A 22,647-nucleotide genomic window follows, 5' to 3' on the forward strand; every position below is an offset into this window, starting at 1 on the left:
ATGGCGTTTATTGTGATTGGATAATCACGTGATTATTAGTTGGCGGCCATCATTTTTCCACGCAAGAAGTTTTATGGAATAGGCTAGCAATAATTTGTAAAGATGGAATGCAGACATTAACCTCAACAGGTTTCACTTTATATAGATTATAATTTACGAATAAGGTATTTAGGTTTCTTTTAACAATAACATGGCTCTTAAAAAAGTTAAGGGTAATTTTGAACGTATGTTTGATAAGAATTTGACGGACTTGGTAAGAGGTATAAGAAATAATAAAGAAAATGAGGTGAGTGACTGTAATTGTGAATGTAGCTAGTTTTTCAAGTTTTATAATTTTGTTTTATACCGTATGTGAAACTTATTTTAAGCATAGTCAATACAGTTATCAAGGAATTGTTGTTGTTCAACACTACATAGTGTTAGAGTTTAATTGTAATACTGTTATTCAGTATTTTTGTTGTTGTTAGTTATTAGCTAAATATTTTACATTTTAAAATAACCGAAGTCAGTCACACATCAGGTTATTTTGTATTTTAATACGTTTACCTGTTGTTTGTCCACTGTAAGTAATGTAAATTCAATAGGACTACAAATTTTGAAGTTTTTATTTCTAATTAATGACTGGCCAAAGTGCCACTGGCTAAAGATTTTTTGAGAATTAATTTAGGTTTTTATGTGGCAGAAAAAAACAAAAAAACTTAAAGATCTATTTAGTGATACGTCAAAGTAGCAACAAATGTGTATGATATATTTCTATACTCATATATACTGTAAATTTTAATTGTGCTTAACAGTTCTCAGTCATTGCATATTCATTTATAGTAGTGTGATACCTTGTATTTAATATGGGTAATGTATTATCACATTATCTTAAAGAAAGAAAGTGAACTTTTGACTTTTTAAAACAGTTTCCTTAAGTTTGTTTTAAATTATATTTGTTCCCTTAAAATGGAACTACCACGAATTAATATAAATTGTGTAATTTCATAATTGACAATTGTATTCTATCATTTAGCCAAACATTTTACATCATTGTTTAAAAGTTACTGTAACTAGTACTTCCCATGAAATAAATTGGGAGATTGAACTAAATATGGTTTGTAAGCTCTCTTAAACTTAGAGGATTTTCAAGGTTTTATTGGAGAGTTTATGCATCACTTTTGATCATCTTTTTTTTTTTTTTTTTTTTTCAAGTGCAACCTTTCACCAACTGTCAAATCTATGTACATGGGCTCAGTCATTTTGACCAACCTTGTAACCACCATGTCATTGTTTCATTATACAAGCTGTAACTTTTCATGGCAAGCTTTTAATAAACATTACAGGGCCATTGAACACAAAAAATCAAACTTGTTAAAGCAATTCCATGAAATATTTTTTCTGTGAATTTACATAGCCTTTATTGAGTTAGTGCAAATGCAAGGCAATTTTAATGTTAAGAATAAAAATACATTTTCATCTTACAGTTTTCAGATTTTATGTACATAACCTTTAGAATCTCCTCAATGAATATTAAAAGTTTTTCAGCAAAACTATTTTATCTATTTTCTCTACCTTAACACTGTGTTATCAACCATGTAACTTCCAAGTAATATAAAATTGATATAAGTTACTTTTTTCTTTCTAGAATGATTGCACATTGTAACATAAAATTACACATTTATTTTTACAGCTAAAGCTAATAGATTTTTCTTTTAATTTTATGTTATGATAGTTGCACTTTCTCAATTATGTTATATCCATTTATGGTGAACACTCTAAGTTCAGTCAAGTCTGAGTGCAGTCTTTATATAAACAAATAATCAAGTTATCAGCACATGCCTGTTGAATTATCTATGTTTGTGTTGAGCCTGTGCTACATAAGTATTTTAAGTTTTTGTATCTAATCTAATAAGTCTTTAATTTTTTTTTACATTTTAATTACTTTTGTGTGAAAACTATACATAAATAACAAATTTAGTACTTATGTTTGAAATCTTTTTTTATCAAGCTTTTGTACTTGTAAATAAATGCCACATCAAACACTAATCCAAATTGTTTGTAATGATGGTGTCTCATACCTTTTTATTAAATTCAAATATGCAACTTAGAATATAAGATATTGCCACTAATATAAAATTATGTATCCTAAGGCTAAAACTAATATAATTTATATGGCTTTCTAACTAAGAAATTGGTCAAGCACAGTTCCATCACTGGTAAACAAGGAAAAGGATATTAAAATCTTCAAAACTGGTTATCTTAATGGTTACTGGCTTTGATTTTATCATTAATTTGAAACTTTTTCAATTAAAAGACAGGATGCTATAGAAGAAGCTTAGCAAGCAGGTGTGAGTGGCTTATATTTTCACAGGATGAAAAACAAAAGCAGGGGATATCTACCATATAACTGTAATTCCTTGCAAATTTAGAAAATAATATTGGGTGGAAAGTAAATGTAAAATGAGCAGTTCAAAGTGAATAAGTGTTGTGATACAGAGAAGTAGTGTAAGAAAATTTACTTAAATATTTCATTTTCAAATTAAGTAATGTCAAATGTATTTGTGGACATTGGTAATAGGTGTTTAATTCAATTTTGAATTTAAATATTTTAGAATTGTTGTGGTAAATACAGTTTAACCAAACCACCCTTTCCAGACACATGGGGTGCACCTTAAATTTCTTTTTTTCTACACAGAAAAAATATTTTATCAGATTGCATGAAATGTGGTACAAACTTTCTAAATATTTACTTAAGCCTTAAATAAATATAACTGTTTCTAAGCTTTTATTGATATACTTGTCAGAAAGTTCAATCTTGTGTATATAGGCAATTTTAAATTAATATTCATTAACATGTTTCTTTTGATACTTGATTTCACCACTTGTAGTAGTCCTACCTATAAACCATTAAAAAAAAGCAAAATGTCTGTGACCAACGACCTACTTTTTAAAGTGGTGTGGCCATAACTGTTATAAAGTGGTTTTCACTGTCAGTCTTCTTGATTAGTATCAGTTTATATGAAAATTATTTCTTTTCAACAAATACTTTGTGTTTGTTGTTTAAACATGATAAACTTGAAAATAATATTCTATAAATAAGGATTTGAGCCAGCACAGAATCTTGCTGTTGCCTGTTATATGTGCTAAACCTAACAAAGCTTACATTGTCTTGGCATAGAAGAAAATGTCTGTATGTTTTCATACTGGTTTAGTGTAACACAAAGATTATGAAGAACAAAAAGAGGAGTATGTGAAGAAGTTATTAAAGATTTTCTGTGGTTTGTACTGAAGTCTTCTGATTTTTCCATTTATGCACAAGAGCTCTAGCTAGTCACCCACAAAATAAATGTCTACTCAAACAACTATATATACTCTACATTGATATAAATAGTCTATATCTGCTCTGTTCATTTGTATTTTAATTACAAAAACTTGTATATGAATGCAAAATAAGCATGTAATAATTTCTGACACATCTGGGACTGATGAGGTATTTTGCCTAATTGAGTTATTCAGGTCAACTGACATACAACTGAGACTGACGTGGTTGCATAGCAACTTATAAGTTGCATGAACAACAACTTTTGTAGTGTAAACTGGATTCAATGAGTGAATTATATTTTTATACAATTCATTTACAAATTAAAATGAATGTAAGGATCAATAACATATTTATATTTAACACCAATTATTTATTATAATTACCTGTTGCTGTTTACAAAGCTATTCTTTGAAGTAATTATTCAGTTTCATTGCTATGAGTTCATAAAAAGGTAGGAACAAAGCTGTAGTAATAAAACCATCAACAAAAATCACTTGAAAAACAGGACACAAATTATATCTTCAAGCTATGATAACTATAATAACTTCTTATCAGATATAAACTTAGGTTTTGGGGTTGACAGGAAAATTACAAATAATTGAATCAATTCTTTGTTAATAGTAAGGTTAACTGGCCTACAGCCTATAATTTTAATATTAATTTGTATTTCTCCATTTAAAAAAATGAGAGAAACATCATACATTCTCTACTTCTCAATGCTTATCCATAAAAAAATTAATGTAAATATTGATATGTTATTTCCTTTAAAGCTGAAGGAAAAGTATTGTCTGGTCCTTGGGCTTTGTTTTAATTTTTCAGTGTTTTTAGTCTCTAATGACAGATTAATGTCTGTTTCTGTTATATGTTTGAAATTTTTTAGTTTAAGGATCAACTTGTTAGAAAAAATTGGATTCTGTTGTCTGTTGTATTTTACTTAAAGTACAAAAACATAGTTTTTTAATTTACTAATTTATTAATTAGTAACTGTAATACTGTTTGAACATTCTCTGTATTGCATTGGTTTTCCTATTATATTTTTCTTTTTTCACCACAAGGCTCTTCTCATTTGGTAATACATAATTTTGAAGATAGTGAATACAAGTCTAATTACTACTTCATGATTTCCATGAAACAGAAGAGAATGTTACTACCCACAAAACTGCAAGGGACAGTATGGATGGTGTAGGGTTGAAACAAACCAAAATACAAGAAATATTCTAATTTTATTAACTATACAGTTAAATAAGATGGAAAGAACATAATCCCCACAACATAATTAAATTTTTTTTTGTCCCCATTGTTAAATTTGTACATTAACATGAACACTGGGTATTTTTCCAAATCATATCAATTCCAATTTTCCCTTACAGAATGCTTAATATCAGGAATACTGTTAACATACTTGTATAAACATGAATCATAGTTAAAAGCATAGCTATTCCAAAGACTGCAACAGAAATCTTGCTTTAGCAAAGGACCAATCCCCACTCTAACACTTACCAATCCTTGCTCTAACACTTGTACCAAAATGCTTGTTTCTAATATTACCAGCAATGTGTTTCATATAAGCCCTCTGTGATTTTCTAATTTATTTTCTTTTTTCGAACAAGTGTTAACTTTCCTGTAGTTGTGGTATTTATCACTGATCTTTTCCTTTATGCCCTTAGTAACAAAATTAGGTTTATAATCTATGTTATTTTTAACTTAGGAAAATGTCTATCATGAATTAAAAGCAATTTTTGAAACATACTTTTCATTTTATGTACACTATAGCATACATAAGTGTACAGTAGTTTTTACAATAAAACAATTTAGTAAAATAATGTTTCAAAAAGGTGATGCAAAGAACATTTGGGCACATCACATGACTAATCTTATTAAATCACCTGTAAACTCTCCCTATTACAGAAACAAACATTTTAATAGAAAAAAGTTAAGGGAAGATGTATAGGAATTATTAATAAGAACTTTTGAGTGAAAATAAAAGATGGTATAATAAAACGTCAACCTCTATCTGTTGTGTTCAGCTGATTGGAATGTGGTGAACACGATAATGACTGGGATGCTATTTGTACTGCTAAATTTTTACATCAAACTGTTGCATTGTGAACTGTCTTAAGTTTATTTCATCTGTTTTGTCTTGACATATCAATGTTGAGGTATAAATTTTTTTAACACTATTTGCTATTTATTTGAAACAACCTCTTCATTATTTGGGAGTGGTAAACCATCAAGCTGGTCTTAATGCTGGAACAGGTCAAGAAACTATATCATCTATTCAGAAGACTATAATCATTTATAAGAGTTTCTGAGTTAAAAGTGTATAGTAATATATAAACCATGTTATATCTGCAATTTTAAACAGCAAACACTGAACTCCTGAGATTGAGCTACAAGAGACAAAATAGTTATTATTATTATTTATATTAGCAAGTGATTTGCCATCAACTGTTACCACATGAATGGGATTAAGTTAGTGATATTTTCATCACTTACATCACAGCATATCAGAATTATGGTATTGCACTATTGGTTTATTCATCAGACTTGTAACATTAAAATAGATTTTAGACTTTTCAGAAATAGTTTGGTAAATACTTGTTTCAAAGTAATGATGGTGGTATGAATAATAAAGGATTTAGGTGAAAGTTGTATTCAAATGTTGTCTTCTGTTCAGTTTGGAACAAAAAAGCAAATGCTTCATGGTTTTATTTGTAAGGACTCACAACATAAGAAGGTTAATTTAATGTTTTAAGTCCTTTATCACAAAAAGAATATTAATGTTGTTGAGTGTGTGGAGACGAGCCATTAAGATGATACTGTACTTGGTTTAAGAAATCTATCACAAGAAGAGATTTGTAACTTTTGACATGTTTTCTCCAAAGCATGAAAGAATTAATATAATTGTCATTAATTTCTGATCAAGGTAAACTACCTACTTAAATCAGGACTAAAAGTTAACATGATGATATAGATAAATTACTGTTCTTACTGGGTATATGCAAGGTCATAAAATAAAACTTGTTAGAGTACATTAATTCATCAGTTGAGTACCTTTTCTGTTAAAAAAAAATATTTTTAGTCATTATCACAATTATATCTGCAATGTTTGGCTTGCTTAAAAATGAGGTTAGTGTTAATTCCAGATTCTATGTTAACAATGCTGATGGTAATAAACAGTAAATAAGTATGTATATCAGACATTTGAAAATTCTTACTGAACTAAGAAGAAAGAATTTAACTTGTGAATTAAAGGTTAGTTGTGTACTTCATTATGATGTTTTAAAATTCTTATTGGCTTCAGTAATATTGTCATGGGTGGTCTTTATTGATGAAGCAGTAAATGCAAAAATCCACATTTGAATATTAAGGATAATATTGTAAGTTCACATTTTATAAGCTTATGTCTAAATTTATTCTTTGGCAACATTTTTTTTTTCTAGAATTATAAAATTTAATTGATTTACTTGATAGTGTGATTAGTACTTTAAATTTATTTAAACATCTGTTTGATTTTGAAGTTCTGTTGATTGTGATGGTGAGAAGAAATGACCTTAAGCCATAAACCCTTCTGTTTTTATACCCATTCTAACATTCTTAAAACATTTAATCTGAGCTCTGATAGACGTAAGCTAAAGTTAGTGAACAGTATTTGTACGAGGTTAACTCAGCAGTATGTTGTATACTGTACAGGCAAAAGTACTTGTGCTCAGGTTAAATTATTTCATGAATTTTGAAAAGGTTAATTGTGTTGTTGCACTCTTGATTTCACTCAGAGCCAAAACTTCAAGCTACTTATACCACCCATCACAAAACATAGTTAAGTAGTTTGGTCATGCTATAAGCCACTCAACAACAACATGGTAAATCTACATTTTTATTCTCTAAGCTTTGTCACATTTTGAATTGTAAGTGTGGTTACTTAACAATTCAGTGTAGAATATTCTGCTTGCAAAATACATTTTGGCATCAAAATTATTCAAACCTGTTCTACCACAATTTCAAAAGTGAATGTTGTTGTTTGCCTACATATGTAGCTTTTCAAATGGGAGACAGATGAATGCTCACAGATGCTACAGTTTGCAATGTATATGTACATGTATACATACAATGTATAAAATATATCTTTGTTGTTATTTTTTTATGAAAATTAATCATTGGTCAGTTTAGATTAGTCCTGTTAAAAAATGTTTTACATGTTTTCTGATTTTACTGAGAATAAGAGAAACTCATTGTAAATCTTTAAACTTTTGTATACATGGGAGAATCCTGATTGTTTTAAAAACTATTTGTATATCAATGTATATGAAGAGATAGAAATTAACTTTGTTGGACATCCACTCATGCTAACAGATACGAAACCAGGTAGGAAATATGAATGTGGCAGTAAAATGCAAAGTAACATATCTATTGCATGTAATTGTGCTGCAAGTAGTTAGTATTGATGGCTGTAATGTTATTTGATTACCCTTTGCTCAAAAAGTATTTATTACTGTTTTAATTTCAATCCAGGTATTGATGCAAGATTAAAATCAACTGTTAGTATGCATTTCAGATGAAACCTGTAAAAATCATAGGCTTAAATCATTATTTCTACTTCCCACTTTTTTCTTGTATGTATCACTTCTTCATAAAAAGCACTTGTATGGCTATATGGATTTTCTTTGTTCTTAACCAAAGCTAAAATGCATTAGTGTATAGCATGATCAAATTGCATTTTCGATTATTGGCTATTTTGGTATTTGAGCAGACAGTAAAGTTTATTACTTTAAAGTTAAAATATTTTTACATTTTTTTTATGTTACTTCATAGAGAGTAAATAGAAAAGAGTAATTATATAAGGAATGAAAAGTAGCAGTGTTGAAAACAAATATTAAGAATATTTCACTCTATTTTACTATTATTAAACAGTACAGACTTAATTTTGATTTTATATTGTCAAGGGAATTTAACATTATAAAGACAAAATGTAACAAAGCTGATGCCCGAGGTTTAACTTGGAAAGCTGTCTCTCTTTTATGAGCTCATAAAAAATATTTAACAGTACAAAACCAAACAAGTTTTTTCTTTTTTCATCATGGTTAGAATGCTTGCCTTGTATTCAACTTGTGTCTTTATGGGTAAAAACCTCTTCAGAATGGACCACTGTTTTTACTGTGATGTTTTCTGATTAATACACTTACTACTGCATTATTTTGTTCTGGACTTGATGCCCTAATTTAAAGAACTCAATTTTACATTATATCAAACAAAAACACTATCAGTGGAATATCCATTATGTAGGCAAGTTGTTTCATGATCATGTAACTAGAAGTCAACAGTGTTATAAACAAAGGAGAAAGAGACATGCCCTAGAGAAGAAATTTCTAAATTAATGATGTAGATCAGATACATTTCATTTATACAGCATAAATTTTGTTTCTGCTAGCACAATAAATACAGTAAATTGCTCAAGTCAGAGAGCAGTTGCTGTCTTTGCATGTGGTTTGGGCATTGATACGATTGTGTTTTACACATGAGATTGGTAGAGTTTGTGTTATGTTGTGTAGGTTTTCTTGTTTCTTTTGGTTTGATTAGACTAGTCATTATCAAATTCTAGATGTCAGGTTACCATGGTGATTAAAAATTTCATTGTGGTGCCTGGTATATTCTTCCATTTTATTTGTGCATGTGGACATACTAAATAGAATTCAAATCTAAAACAGTTCCTGAACTAATTTTGTGTTCTTTATGGCCTAAATCAAACTTTTTTCTGGGATTTTAATGGTAGATTCACTAATGGTTTTTCTTCAGTGTGGTTGCACAACATCTTACAAATTCTGTGCTATTTTGTTTTCTCCTCAATTAAACCAATGAGTGTGTGTGTGTTTAAACTCGGTGGGATCAAAGGCAGGTAGTTCAGGCAACACTATCAAATAGTTGTTGATGTGGTCATTACCATGAACTCATTGTCTTGAAAGTGAATAAATATAACTCCCATTTCTTGGAACAAACAGTGGTGAAGTTAGATTAGGAATACCAAAAAGTCTGATTATTGTTTTATGGTGTTCTGCAGATTAGATCTAAAACAACCTAGTGGCCTTTCAGTATTGTAGTGATTATTTTTATTTTACTTTCATTCAATGCAAGAATCCACCTAAGCTATAGTTTAGTCTAGTATTTTAATAATTGTATATATTGAAGTTTAATATAATAAATTTCACTACATTCTTACATTGACTTTGTTATTTGTGTGATAAAAAGGGAAACTCACTATGAATTCACAATAACTTGAAGAAGTTTATTACATATTAATGACGAGATGAAAATTTTATAAGATAAAGGGGCAGTCACTGTGAATTAAAAAAATATATACTTCATTACATGCTAGTGATGAGATGAAATTTTTATAAGATAGCCTAGAGACAGTCACTTTGAATTCACAATAACTTGTAAAAATTGATTACATGCTAATGATGAGGTGAGAATTTTGTAAGATAGCTGTAACATCAGTCTAAAATAAAGCAGAATGGAAATAATCACAAACAGAAACTGTGAAAGACATCAACAGTTGAAAGTACTATCAGCAGTTGTCAGCTTTAAAATTTACCATTGATGCATTGCCATCAAGATATTTATAACTACAGTTTCTTGAAAGTTTGGTGTATTGTTTATAATTTTCTCTCTAAGCATGATATAAACATTTGAGTGAAAATAGCCAATAGGCTTACCAATTCATTTTGCAGCATATCTTTAATACTATATAATGGATGTGTGTAAAATAAGAAAACACCTCTCTGTTTGAAGGACAGCAATGATGTTTTGGTATCCATCTAGGTGTGTTTGTTCATACACATTCTAATACCTGTTTGTTTCTGTTCCATTCACTAAACTAAACTTAAATGCAAAACACTCAGAAATAATCCCTACCATTTAAATATTAGTAAAACAGAAAGATTAGAGGATAAGGAACATCTTGACCCATCTAATTTACCCTATCCACTGGATTTAACCCTATATAAAAAAGCAAAAAAAACCCTTGAAGTTAGCCCTTATCATTCAAATATTTATCATACTTTAAACTCCCTTCAATTACCTGTATCTATCGCATCTGAAGGCAACTCATTAAATAGGCCGACATACTGTTAGAAAAAATGTCTTAACTGAAGATGACCTCTTCCCTGTCAAAATATTTGTCTTCTCATCTTCCATTTTCAACATTAGATATGAAAAAGATAATGTATCAACACTATCAATTCTCTTAAATCTGAAACACCTCAATCAGATCTGCTCTGACTCTTGTTTTTGTTTAAAAAAATGAAAAAGTTCAAAGATCTTAATATATCTTCTTTTGATAATTCCATCTTGGGTATCTTAATTGCCTTTCTATGAACATTTCAATGTCTTTTTCTGAGGCAAGGAGCTCAGTACTAGACACAAGACCAAGTATGGCCTAAACATTGACCTGTACAATGACATGATGATCTCGATATATTTATATTCGTCATTTTTATAGATACATCCTAAAATCTTATTTGCCCTAATACTAACAACAGCACATTGCTTCTCTAACTTGAGACTTTTCAACCAGAACACCAAATTCTTTCTTTGTAATATATTCAATTAAAATTGGGATATTCCACATGTATAACCATGCATTTGTTATAATTAGAAGCCATCTGCCATTTATTTTATTAAAAATCTTTAACTCCTAAATAAATTCCCCTCTAAATCTTCTGAAATGGAAGATTTGGGATATTCAGATAAAACAAACAATCCACAAAGCTATTAAAAAAACATTTCTCTGTTTAAAGTAATACAGTTTATAACTTAGAATATTCATGGAGATTTATAAAGGTAAACAGGGAAAGAATTTTGTGAAATTTCTCTAAAATTTAAAGTTGCTTTTTTATTTTAACACACTAAATTAAGAAATGTTATAGCCAGTTACTTAACAAAATGCTTAATGCAAGCACTGCTACTTACTAAAAACTATTCAAAACTAACTTTTGTATTTAATAAAATATAATTTTCTAAGTTAATTGATGGTAATATTTTAAGTAATTTCTACAGTGATGCTTTCAAAACAAGGTCCATTTTGAATCCATTTTAATAGGAAGTAATATTAACCAATAGCAAACTTACAAGAAATATTAAAATCATAATTTTGAGAAAAATATTAATTATTCATGTATTAGTTAAGTGATTATTGTACTCTATGATGTATGTTTAAGTTATGTTATTAGAAAGGAAGCAGACTGTAGAGAAGTAGCAGATGTAGAATTTGTAAGGAAATTATTCTAGCATTATTATATTTTTATAGGTCAAGTATGTTGGCCAGTGTATTGAAGAAATTAAAGAAGAACTTCGCCATGGTAACATTGCTGTCAAGGCTAATGCTGTTGCAAAACTTTGTTATGTAAGTATTGGCAGTTTTATAAATTTAGTTCACATTTTAGCAAACTATACAAATTTCTGATCAGGTTTTGACTTTGTTTTCTCTTTCCTTTAAGTCCATCTTTATCAACTGTTAATTAAATTATCACTAATACTAAAGGAAACCATTATATTAAATACAGGGTTGCTATCTGAATGGTTTTTAAAACATGAAACTATTGTCTCACTAAATGTGGGGTTGCCACCTGAACAGTTCTAAAATAAGGAACACATTTATTGATATCCAATAATTTTCAGAATGTTTATCAGGTCAGAAATACAAGTTAAAAAGGATGCACAATAAATAAATCATATTCAGTTCTTACCTGAAACAAACTACTGTAATCATTATTTGTCAAGTTTCATGTATTGTTCAAAGAATTTGGTACATTATGCTTTGTGACAAAAGGTTTTCAGTGGTGTTTGTTTTTAGGCTCAAAACTTGTGAAAATTGTAAATAATTTTTACCTTGAACCAGAATGAGGTATTATGAATAACTGCTGAAATGTTAATAGTATTACATTCTTGTGAAGATTTAAGTTAAATTAGAATAAAGTAAAATCTAACTTGAAATGACTAATTTTTAACAAAAACAATTTTAAATATTTCATTTGCAAGAAATCAGTGCTGATGTGTACAAGTGGCCATATTTGACTTAACCTTTTTTTTTGTTTTTTCATTCAATTAACTTTGTTGTTGAATTGAACTGTCATTTATTTTCTAAGAAAAAAAAAACTATGATAGTTGTTTTTGTTGGATCATTAGAACCTGCTATACACAGTGGTCCAAAATTATCTTTCCTAATGTAGAATTTAGTAATTAAATAACTAAAACATTTTGTATCTCGGGGCTCAAAGACTACTGTCCACCACTCCATCTTGGACATATGCTACTGCACTTTGTTCCACTGCTACAGTGGGAGTGCAGACAGATCTTTCTTTTCCTCTGAAATAATCATTCTCAAACCATGGTTTCAGGCATTTCCTTGGGTCCATCTTCTTGTCCAGCCCAAACATGCAGAATGATCCTTTGTTTACATTCAGTTGCTGGAATCTTTTTCCCATTACAGAGACCTGCCTAATTATTCCACAGCAGGATTCATGGAGGTCAATAGACCTCCTTCGAATAAAGAAAAAATGTGGTCAAAAACAGAAGGGCTCTCCACCCAATTTGTCTCTACATTAATAAAAATGGCTACTTTGATACAATGGAACTGTCAGTGTTTACATTCTAATCTGGATGACATCAGAGCACTGATTGCTTCCTGCCATCCTGTATGTCTTTCCTTACAGGAAACATTTCTGAAACCTGCCAATACAGTCACCTTTCAGCAGTTTTCTCTGCAAAGAAATGATAGATTTTGTGATGGAGGGATGGCTCTGCTGGTTGATCAGCATGTGTCCACACTGTCTTTGCCACTCAACACACCCTTTGAGGCTGTAACCATCCTTGTTTCCTTGGGTCCTACCATCACTGTTTGTTTTCTCTACCTGTCTCCTGGAAAGACCTATGATCAATCAGACCTTGGTGCTTTCGTTGAACAGTTGCCACCTCCATTTTAGTCCTGGGGGACTTTAATAGACATGATCCTTTTCAGGCAGGTGCTGATGTTGATGGGACGTGTTGTTCTGTAGAATGGATGCTCTCAGTTTACAACCCTTCTCTTTTCAGTACTGATTTTTACACTTATTTTCATGCACCTAGTCAGTCTTTTACTGCTATTGATGTCTCTGTCTGCTCCACTTCTTTATTTTCCCTCTTTTCATTGAGGGTTGACAGTAACCCATGGGGTAGTGATATTTTCCCGTCATTTTGAGATAGATTGGTTGTGGTTGACACCACCCAACCCATGTGCTCAGGTGGAAGCTTGACCCAGCCAACTGGCCCTCTGTTACTGCTCTTGTTTGGGATATCTTTCATAGGTATCCCACACTATCAAAGTGCATCACATTTATATAAATATATTTTTATATATATTTATTAAATATATATATAGAAATAAGAATTAGAGAAATTTTACTTAATTTCTCATAATTATTTATAGTTATGAATAAAATCATTTAACAATTTGGCAATACTTTATGCCATAAAGTCTTGTTTAGAACATGATAATCACAGCAGACTTGGTGAATGAGTAGTGGTTGGGAGCAATACTAGTTTATTTGGATGTGTGGATGGGATGCTTCATACTGGTATAGTTCATTTGCTGTTCTGTCAGTTAGTGCCTTTCTACTATATTGGGGCCTAGTATGTTAACTTAGAGAAGTTTTCAACCTACTTATCCCCTAATTGTAGTACTTTAATATTTCCTTATTTTAATTTCTAAGTTTTATTTCGATTATTCTTTTTTTACTTGGGAGAGCAGTCACCTTCCTTCTCACAACTACCTGTAGGCAATGAAGAGTGATATAGATCCAGGACGTTGTGGGCTTAAGCACTCGCATCTTGCTCTCCTAATTTTTATTGTTACTCTTTTATTTCTTTTATGTAAGACTGGCAAATGGAGGTTAAGACTGATAGATGGTGTATCCCTACTGCAATGTGGGTACTACTTCCTAGGTCACTTTCAAAACCTAGGGTACATTTTATAACCCCACATTATAGCTTGTAACCAGGGATCTTTTTGATTGGTGCAGCATTTTTGTTTAATTTATTCTTGTTAGGCTTGTTTTTTAAGTTATAACAAACTAATATAATTAGTCAGAGGTTTGTGTTTGCTGTCCTTTCTTGTGATTCTGCTTATTTAAGTTCATTAAAATGTATTCATTTTCACTAATATATATGTATGTGGAGGTCAGACTAGGTGATAAGAGGTTTCATTCTCTACTTTCATTTGTTATAATTACCATAAAAAATTTTTTTGTTTTTTTCTAGTTACAAATGTTGGGCTATGATATCAGTTGGGCTGCTTTCAACATAATTGAGGTTATGAGCTCAACAAAATTCACTTTCAAGGTAAGAGTTATTGTTTAGTAAATGGTAAAGTTGTATAAGCATTTGACTTCAATAATGTGAACAAGTATAATATGCCAATTTATGAATATTTAATGGTTTGTGATTACATTATATAGTATTACAAACATTAATTTCAATACATTTAAAGAGCATCAGTGACACTTATATCCAAAATTAATACACGTTCATTGTAATATCATTTAATGCTCAATTACATTAAAAAAATAATGTGACATTGTTGCAAAGATATGTTTAAATCCCATTTTAAGATAGTAAACAACTGAAACAATTATAAAATATTCTTTGATAAATTGTTTAGAGAGAGTATTCATGACAAAACTTTGTAGAATGGACAGCAACTGAAATAAAGAGCAAAAAGGTTTTCTTTTAGTGAAGAGAAAAACTTAAATAATGAGTAATTTTATTTCTAATCCTTTTTTTTTAATTATTAAAATTTATTTAATTAAATACCATTCTGAATAGAATTTTGTCTAAGCATACTTTTCTTCATTTCTAGCGTACCGGTTATTTGGCTGCATCTCAGAGTTTCCACAATGATACTGAAGTTTTGATGTTAACAACAAACATGATAAGGAAGGTGTGTTGTATAATTTTTTCTTGATTTTTGTGCATGACAAAACTGGAGGAGAAATAAATGCTATATAACATTTTATTAAATATGTTGTGCAGTAACATTAATTTGAAAAAGATAAATGTGATAATATGTAATTGGAAAAATGTGAGTGTTGATTTGTAATTTAAGTATTTAATTTTTTTGTGCAGTTATAGTTTTTAAGTTTAGGCAAGGTTTCTTGTGGTATATCTTTTTAATGATGTTTGGTCATGATATCTTGTTATAGTTTACACTAGAATGTATTTATTACTCAAACATTGCCCAAGCTTATGAAATTTGTAGATTTTTAATGTAATTTGAAAGTACAGCCCTTTAATGGATTAAGCAAACTGCATAATTGTTGAGATAGACATGATAGTGTGTCATGCAGCCAAATCAACCTACTGCAGGACATACTGTCTTATTAACAGGAGTGATAGTTTAGTGTTTTTTCACCTTATGTACCTTATGTTTTACTGTATCATTTTGAAAAATAGAATGTTTTTTTTTTTGTTAATTTTTGTAAGAGTTTATTCCAAGCTATTATAATAAACAAGGTAGGTAATAGATGAAATCAATCTCATTTTTCCCCTCACTTTTTCATACACTAATTTAATAAAATATTTAAATGCAGCATCATGCTTGCTAGTTATATCCTAATTTACAACTTGCACTCTATCCAACCAGTTCAACCAGCAGCAAAACTAACTAAACATACATGCCCTGTTTATTCATTCTCAGTAACTTAAGCAGAGCAGTAAAGCAGACTATTATTAATGTACATCAGTGAGATACTAGAGAATAGGGTAAATATCAACAGCTCACCACTAAACCTTAAAAATGATAAAATAACCAGAAGCACAGGTTGTAACTCATTTTCATTTCCTAAAACCCTTTTTTTAATTACAAACAAGAAAGTGAGCTGCACTTCCCATCAGAAATTTTAAATAAATGAAAACTGACATTCAAGTTTACCAAATAAGCTCAAACCTTGCTCTTTCAAAATAATAAGTGACTAATAACTACAGATTTTGAGTGTTATGGCATATCTGAAATGGCTTTTTTTATACATATCCTGCCAGTATACTTGTATAGAAATAGTTTCAAAGTGGAACAATAAAATAAAAAAAAAAAAAAACAGATCCCAAAATTCATTGTTTTTACTACATATAACTTTACTATCCGATAGTATTAGTGTCTTTGTATTAGTTTTCAGCAAACCAGTATGAAACTTAAAAATATACTTTGAGTGAAAACACTGTTGATAAAACAAAAGAAGTTGCTGAAGTAAGTATATCAAGCATCATTCTCAAAAAAAAAAAAAAACAGATCCCAAAATTCATTGTTTTTACTACATATAACTTTACTATCCGATAGTGGTAACTGCAAGAGAATGGTGTCTTTGTATTAGTTTTCAGCAAACCAGCAAACCAAATAAAATAAAAAAAAAAAAAAAAACAGATCCCAAAATTCATTGTTTTTACTACATATAACTTTACTATCCGATAGTAACTGCAAGAGAATGGTGTCTTTGTATTAGTTTTCAGCAAACCAGTATGAAACTTAAAAATATACTTTGAGTGAAAACACTGTTGATAAAACAAAAGAAGTTGCTGAAGTAAGTAATAAAAAAAAAAAAACAAAACAGATCCCAAAATTCATTGTTTTTACTACATATAACTTTACTATCCGATAGTGGTAACTGCAAGAGAATGGTGTCTTTGTATTAGTTTTCAGCAAACCAGTATGAAACTTAAAAATATACTTTGAGTGAAAACACTGTTGATAAAACAAAAGAAGTTGCTGAAGTAAGTATGTTTCACTGTTTTGTTATTTAGATATTCTGTATCTTTGCAAGGATTTTTTTATGTGAAAGTTTATTTGAAATGAGTTTTCCAATCTTTTTTATCAATAGTTTAACTTGGTTCATCTGCGGTATCATTCGTAGCAATATAAAATATTTGAAAAACAGAAAAATCCTTGGGAAGATACAGAATATCTAAATAACAAAACTGTGAAGTTGCTGAAGTAAGTGTGCTTCACTGTTTTTTTATTTAGATATTCTGTATCTTTGCAAGGATTTTTCTGTTTTTCAAATATTTTCTATTGCTACGATTCATACCACAGATGAACCAAGTTAAACTATTAATAGAAAAGATTGGAAATCTTTTTATTTCAAATAGACTTTCACATCAAAAAAACTTTCATCATTGTTGTATTTTTTATTTTGTTAAGGTGTATAGTGAAGCTACAAATGTATAAGTATATGTATTGTTTTTGTATGCTAGGACCTAAACAGCCAAAATATATATGATGCTGGTGCCGCAATGACGGGGCTGTCATGTTTCGTAACACCAGACTTAGCACGTGACCTTGCCAATGATGTCATGACTCTTGTGAGTTAGAATTTTGTTTGTGCATGCTTTATTTAACTGTCGTAAAATTGAATGTTCCACTGGCTCAGCTTTTCTTCTGAATATATGTTCTTTGTTTGCTTGAGTTTTGCTATTTTTCACAGTGATTCAACTCAAATATATAATTTTAGGTTCAGATGCTCTTATATACTTTCCTATGTATTATACTTAACCTAGACTGTTATAAAGGCTTGTATGAAACGTAACATGGTACTAAAACATGAAGACTTCTGTGTAGGAAGAATGTTTTATTTTAGATGTCACTGAAAAGAGTATATTGTTATATTGAATATGCATTCTGTTCTGAGAAATGTGGCTTTCGATCTGAAAAGTTACAAATATCCAGAATTTAGACTTTTGGTTTACCCTGTTTCAGTGTTTCAGTCCAAATGACCATCAGAATCATTTGACTAAAACAACAGTCATTTAATTCTCCCACCCTTTAGAACTTAAATTTAATAATTTTCAAAATTATCACATTGCAACAGCATTTGTTTGTAATTTATATTACACTCCATGGTGACAAGAAATCCCACTTGAAAAGCAAAATATATATGTAAAAATGGCAGGTATGGGTAGAGAAACGTTTCGACCTTTTTCGGTCATCGTCAGGTTCACAAAGAAGGAAAGAGGTAATTAACCGATAGCTGTCCACATGTTTGAAGGGGGTTGTGTAATTGAGTGTAGAAATGTAAAGAGTGCTTAGATGTTGGATTATATTTATTAATATAGGTATAAAAATGTTTCTTTATATTGGTTTATTTTGGGCTTGAGTTGTTTAAGTAAGGCTTCTTTAATTTTGCATTTGTTTATGTTTGTTTCTTTATTTAGTATTTGGGTGTTTTTTTATGGTCATGTTGTGCAAACCTACTGTCTTTACTATTTCCCTATTTGAGAACTTCATAAGTATCAAGAAATGTCTTCTGGGTTAGGTTTATTTTGAATTTCATGCAAAGCTACATGAGGGCTATCTGGGCTAGATGTCCCTAATTTAGCAGTGTAAGGCTAGAGGTAAGGCAGCATATCATCACCACCTACTGCCAACTTTTGGGCTGATCTTTTACCAATGAATAGTGGGATTGATCGTAACATTATAACACTCCCATGGCTGAAAGGGCGAGCATGTTTGGTGTCACGAGCATTCGATCCCTCGACCCTAAGATGACGAGTCCAGTGCCTTAACCCACCTGACCATACCAGGCCTCTGAGTTAGGTATCCACTTACAGGCAAGTGGTTTTTGTAAGCAGAAACTGATCTACCCAAGAAATTATTGGAACCCTTCCAAAACCAATTAAGTTAATAATTCATTACTTTTTTGAAGCATACAAACAATACAAAGCCATTAATAACATACATCAGCATTTTCTAAACTGTGGGGGTGCAAGTGATATCTTCAGGAGCCACAAGTAATTAAAGTCAATTGTGCAGTTAAGTTTTAATATATTTTTCAGTAATGAAAATAAATTGCTACAATACATGTAGCATTTTAATGGGTATCCATGTATTATATTACATTTTGTCACTTAACTTTCTCTAATCCATTTATAAAAGTAGGGAGATGCATAAGAAACCATATTTAATTAAGGAGGGCATGGATGACAAATGTATGAAATGCTGAATTGCACTGTTTCAAACATGTAACAAGCCTCATGATGATTTAAGAAAAGTTTGAAAATTTGCATTCTGCATAAGTAAGTTATACAGAAAAAGATTGTAAAAAAATAATCCAAAGTTTTAAAAGATGTATTTGATTTTGACAATTTTTAAAGCAAAAAAGTTGTAAAATGATGTGCAACTAACTGAATTTTACAATTGTTGACATCAACTTAAATTCACTTTTGTTTAAATTATCTTAATTAAAAGTAAACTCTAAACTTGTTCTAAATCTCTATATTTCTGACTTTGTTTCAGCTAGCAATAAGTTGTCTGTCTGGTGAGAAATTTGTTTACATTACTTGATATTAAAGAATTTTGAAAGGAGTCTAAAGTTCAATTTTTTTAACATTATTTCATCCAAAACAAATTTTAATGAAACATTAAAAGTCCTTTATAAGGATGTTTTAACCTACATAATAGTTGAGTTCACATTTTGGGTTTTTTTTATGTGCAATATTTCATCTTGATTTTAAGTTACAATTCTTCCAGTTGCTTCGGTAGCTGTAAATACTTGCATTTGGTAACTTGCATGAGTGGAACTAGCTGATCATAAGCTGAATTGTTTCACTTTGTTCTTTGATTTAAGTACCTTCTTTTCTGAGACACATCCATACAGGTAAAAGGAACATAATACACAATGTTTGCTGAAACATTTGTCGACTAGTTTTTGTAATTGCTAACTATTACCAAGGTATAGCTGGACATGAAGCTCTTTGGTTCCATTTTTAGAATGTGCTCTACAACTAATTGGGTCTAGTAGATCTTTCATCTACAGCAGTGGTTTTTAACCTGGGTTCAATTAAACCCCAGGGGTTTGGTGAGTCAGTCTCAGGGGTTCAGCAGAGGTCAAGACGCGCACATTGTATGTGTGCCCATTCCATTTACCCCACATGTATGATTCTTGATGTCATGCTCTACTTGGCCATCATTGGCTGTGGCTGATCATGTCACATCACTTGGCCTTAATATCTGTGCTGCAGGAAACTTTGTGCGCTTAGCAGTTGACTTGTGACTGTAGTAATCGTGCGTCATTTGTAATTTTTTCCTAATCTTCCAATCCCTTTACACTAACTGTCGAGGAAAAACAGAAAGTGGTCTGATGAATACATACAATATGGATTCAAGTGTATTACGGAATATGATGGGAGTCAGCGTCCTCAGTGCATGATTTGCAATGCCAAGTTGAGCAATTCTAGTCTAGCACTGGCAAAACTAAGAGAACACTCCCTAAAACTGCATGGAGATAGGAAATAAAACAACACAACGCTTGCTGAATTCAAGGTAAAGAGAGCCAAGTTCAATGAAAAGGCTACTTTGCCTGTTCTCGGCTTTGTACCCATTGGAAAACTGATCCTCACAGCATCGTACAAAGTTGCATACTTGATCGCAAAGCAGGGCAAACCACACATCATTGGTGAAGCACTCGTAAAACCAGCTGCATTGAAGATGGCGAATATCATGCTTTGCTTTCAAAACTGGCAGAAAATATTAAAAATTGTAGTGGAATGTGTGAACATTGTGCGAAATAGTGCCCTGAAGCACTGCATCTTCAAAGAGCTGTGTAATAAACTGGGCTCTGAATTTGAGGTACTTCTGTACCATTCTAACGTTCGGTGGTTATCCCGGGGAAACGTGCTGAATCGTGTTTTTGCCATGCGTGTGGAATTAGCCCTGTTTTTGCGAGAGCATCAACATTGTCATGCAGATTGCTTCGAAAAATCTGAGTTCATTCTCATTTTGGCATACGTGGCCGATATCTTCAAGGCTCTCAATCAACAGATGCAAGACGGTAAAGTCAACATCATCAAAGCGGAAGAAAACCTGAAGGCTTTTAAAAAAAAGCTACCATTATGGAAACAACGAACAGAGAATGATAGCTTCGCAAACTTTCACCTGCTGGACGACTGTGCAAGTAAGAACGAAGATGTGTCTGAAATCAGAGACATTTCTGTAGCATTTCTGTAATGCTCAGTGTTTTGGTGTCACCAAATTGTAGCGTATCCTCTTATTGCTAAGAAAGCTCTTGAGATACTCAAACCGTTTGTTACAATGTATCTTTGCGAGCAATCCTTTTCAAGGATGGTAGACACAAAAACGAAGAAAAGGAACAGACTTTGTTGCAAAAATGATATGAGAGTGTTACTTACCAAGGTGAAGCTGTGCATTTCTGAACTTGTCTCTGAAAGGCAACAGCAAAAGTCACATTGATTTGCAGTAAATATTCATTATGTTTTTGTGTGAAATTCATGTTTTGTTGGTTTTGTTCTTTGAACACAGTGATATTGTGTCCAACTGATGCATGGGTCATTTTGTGCACTAATAATATATCTACTTATGTTTCGAATTTGAAAAAATCATATTTTATTTTTCCAATTACGAATGGTTCAGTGAATGCAAGTACGAAACTTCCGGGGGTTCAGTACCTCCAACAAGATTAAGAACCACTGATCTACAGAATTTTTAAAGATCTCCTATAATAAATTCAGACCTGTTTATGTCAAAATATTGTCCCACTGTCCCTTTTTTTCAAGTGGGGTTGATCAGTGCTGTGTGCAACAAATACAGTTGCAGTATAAAGGCTTGATGTTAATTTTCTTAATTTGTTTTGTAAGACAAGTAGCTGATGTTTTTTCACTTGGCTAATTTTTAGCATATACTTGTTTCATGGACTTTCACCGACAATGTCAGAACAGTTATAAGTTTAAGAAATATATTGCAGTTGTCTTGAACATAGAAATATAAAGTGTTTCTCTCAGTAAGGTGACAAAAATTTGGTTGGTCAGTTGCTTTGATACACTTATTCAGAACTGAGATTTTAGTTATTAGAAAAATGATTTTTAAGCATAAAGCAGTTATGTGAATGAATTAAATGAGATCGGCATTGTAGTGAAAGCATGCATTTTCTTGGAAAGGTGGTCAGATGTAATAAAAGATGTGAAAAGCAATGTTCAAACAGAGTAAAATGAACACAGAGTACCAGACATTTTTGGCTGATTATATCAAACAATATAAATAACTGATTATACTTAGCAAACAAACATAAGGTAGGAGACTTATTTTTACATAACCAGTCAATGATAGAATTTTGCCCTTTTTGTCAGTTGGACTTGTGCTAGGCAGTTGGATAACTGTTAATGCCAAGCAAAGTATAAACCTGTCAGTTTTTAAGTAGTTCTTTGCAGAACAAGTCCTTTTATAAGTTAAGAAACTTAAAGTTTTCTGAAAATTCAGTAAATCAGCATTTAAAGTAAAATTCTTATTTCATAATTATTTGAAATTTATTAATGGA

General features: G+C 30.8%; 1 protein-coding gene across 2 annotated transcripts in view; it reads left to right on the top strand.

The window, feature by feature from the left end:
• g (adaptor-related protein complex 3, delta 1 subunit-like garnet) overlaps window positions 1-22,647 on the top strand; it is an 88,599-nt gene continuing 65,952 nt past the window's right edge. Inside the window, exons 1-5 of one of the 2 annotated variants that reach the window (XM_076484769.1) lie at window positions 1-286; window positions 11,607-11,702; window positions 14,594-14,674; window positions 15,192-15,272; window positions 17,576-17,683. In XM_076484769.1, the coding sequence (XP_076340884.1) occupies window positions 191-286; window positions 11,607-11,702; window positions 14,594-14,674; window positions 15,192-15,272; window positions 17,576-17,683 (462 nt within the window). In that variant the 5' untranslated portion in view covers window positions 1-190. The remainder of the gene's footprint in view (window positions 287-11,606; window positions 11,703-14,593; window positions 14,675-15,191; window positions 15,273-17,575; window positions 17,684-22,647) is intronic. The other variant, XM_076484770.1, reaches the window with a different exon arrangement.

This window comes from Tachypleus tridentatus, chromosome 2, assembly GCF_004210375.1.
Source record: "Tachypleus tridentatus isolate NWPU-2018 chromosome 2, ASM421037v1, whole genome shotgun sequence".
NCBI classification, from domain to species: domain Eukaryota; kingdom Metazoa; phylum Arthropoda; class Merostomata; order Xiphosura; family Limulidae; genus Tachypleus; species Tachypleus tridentatus.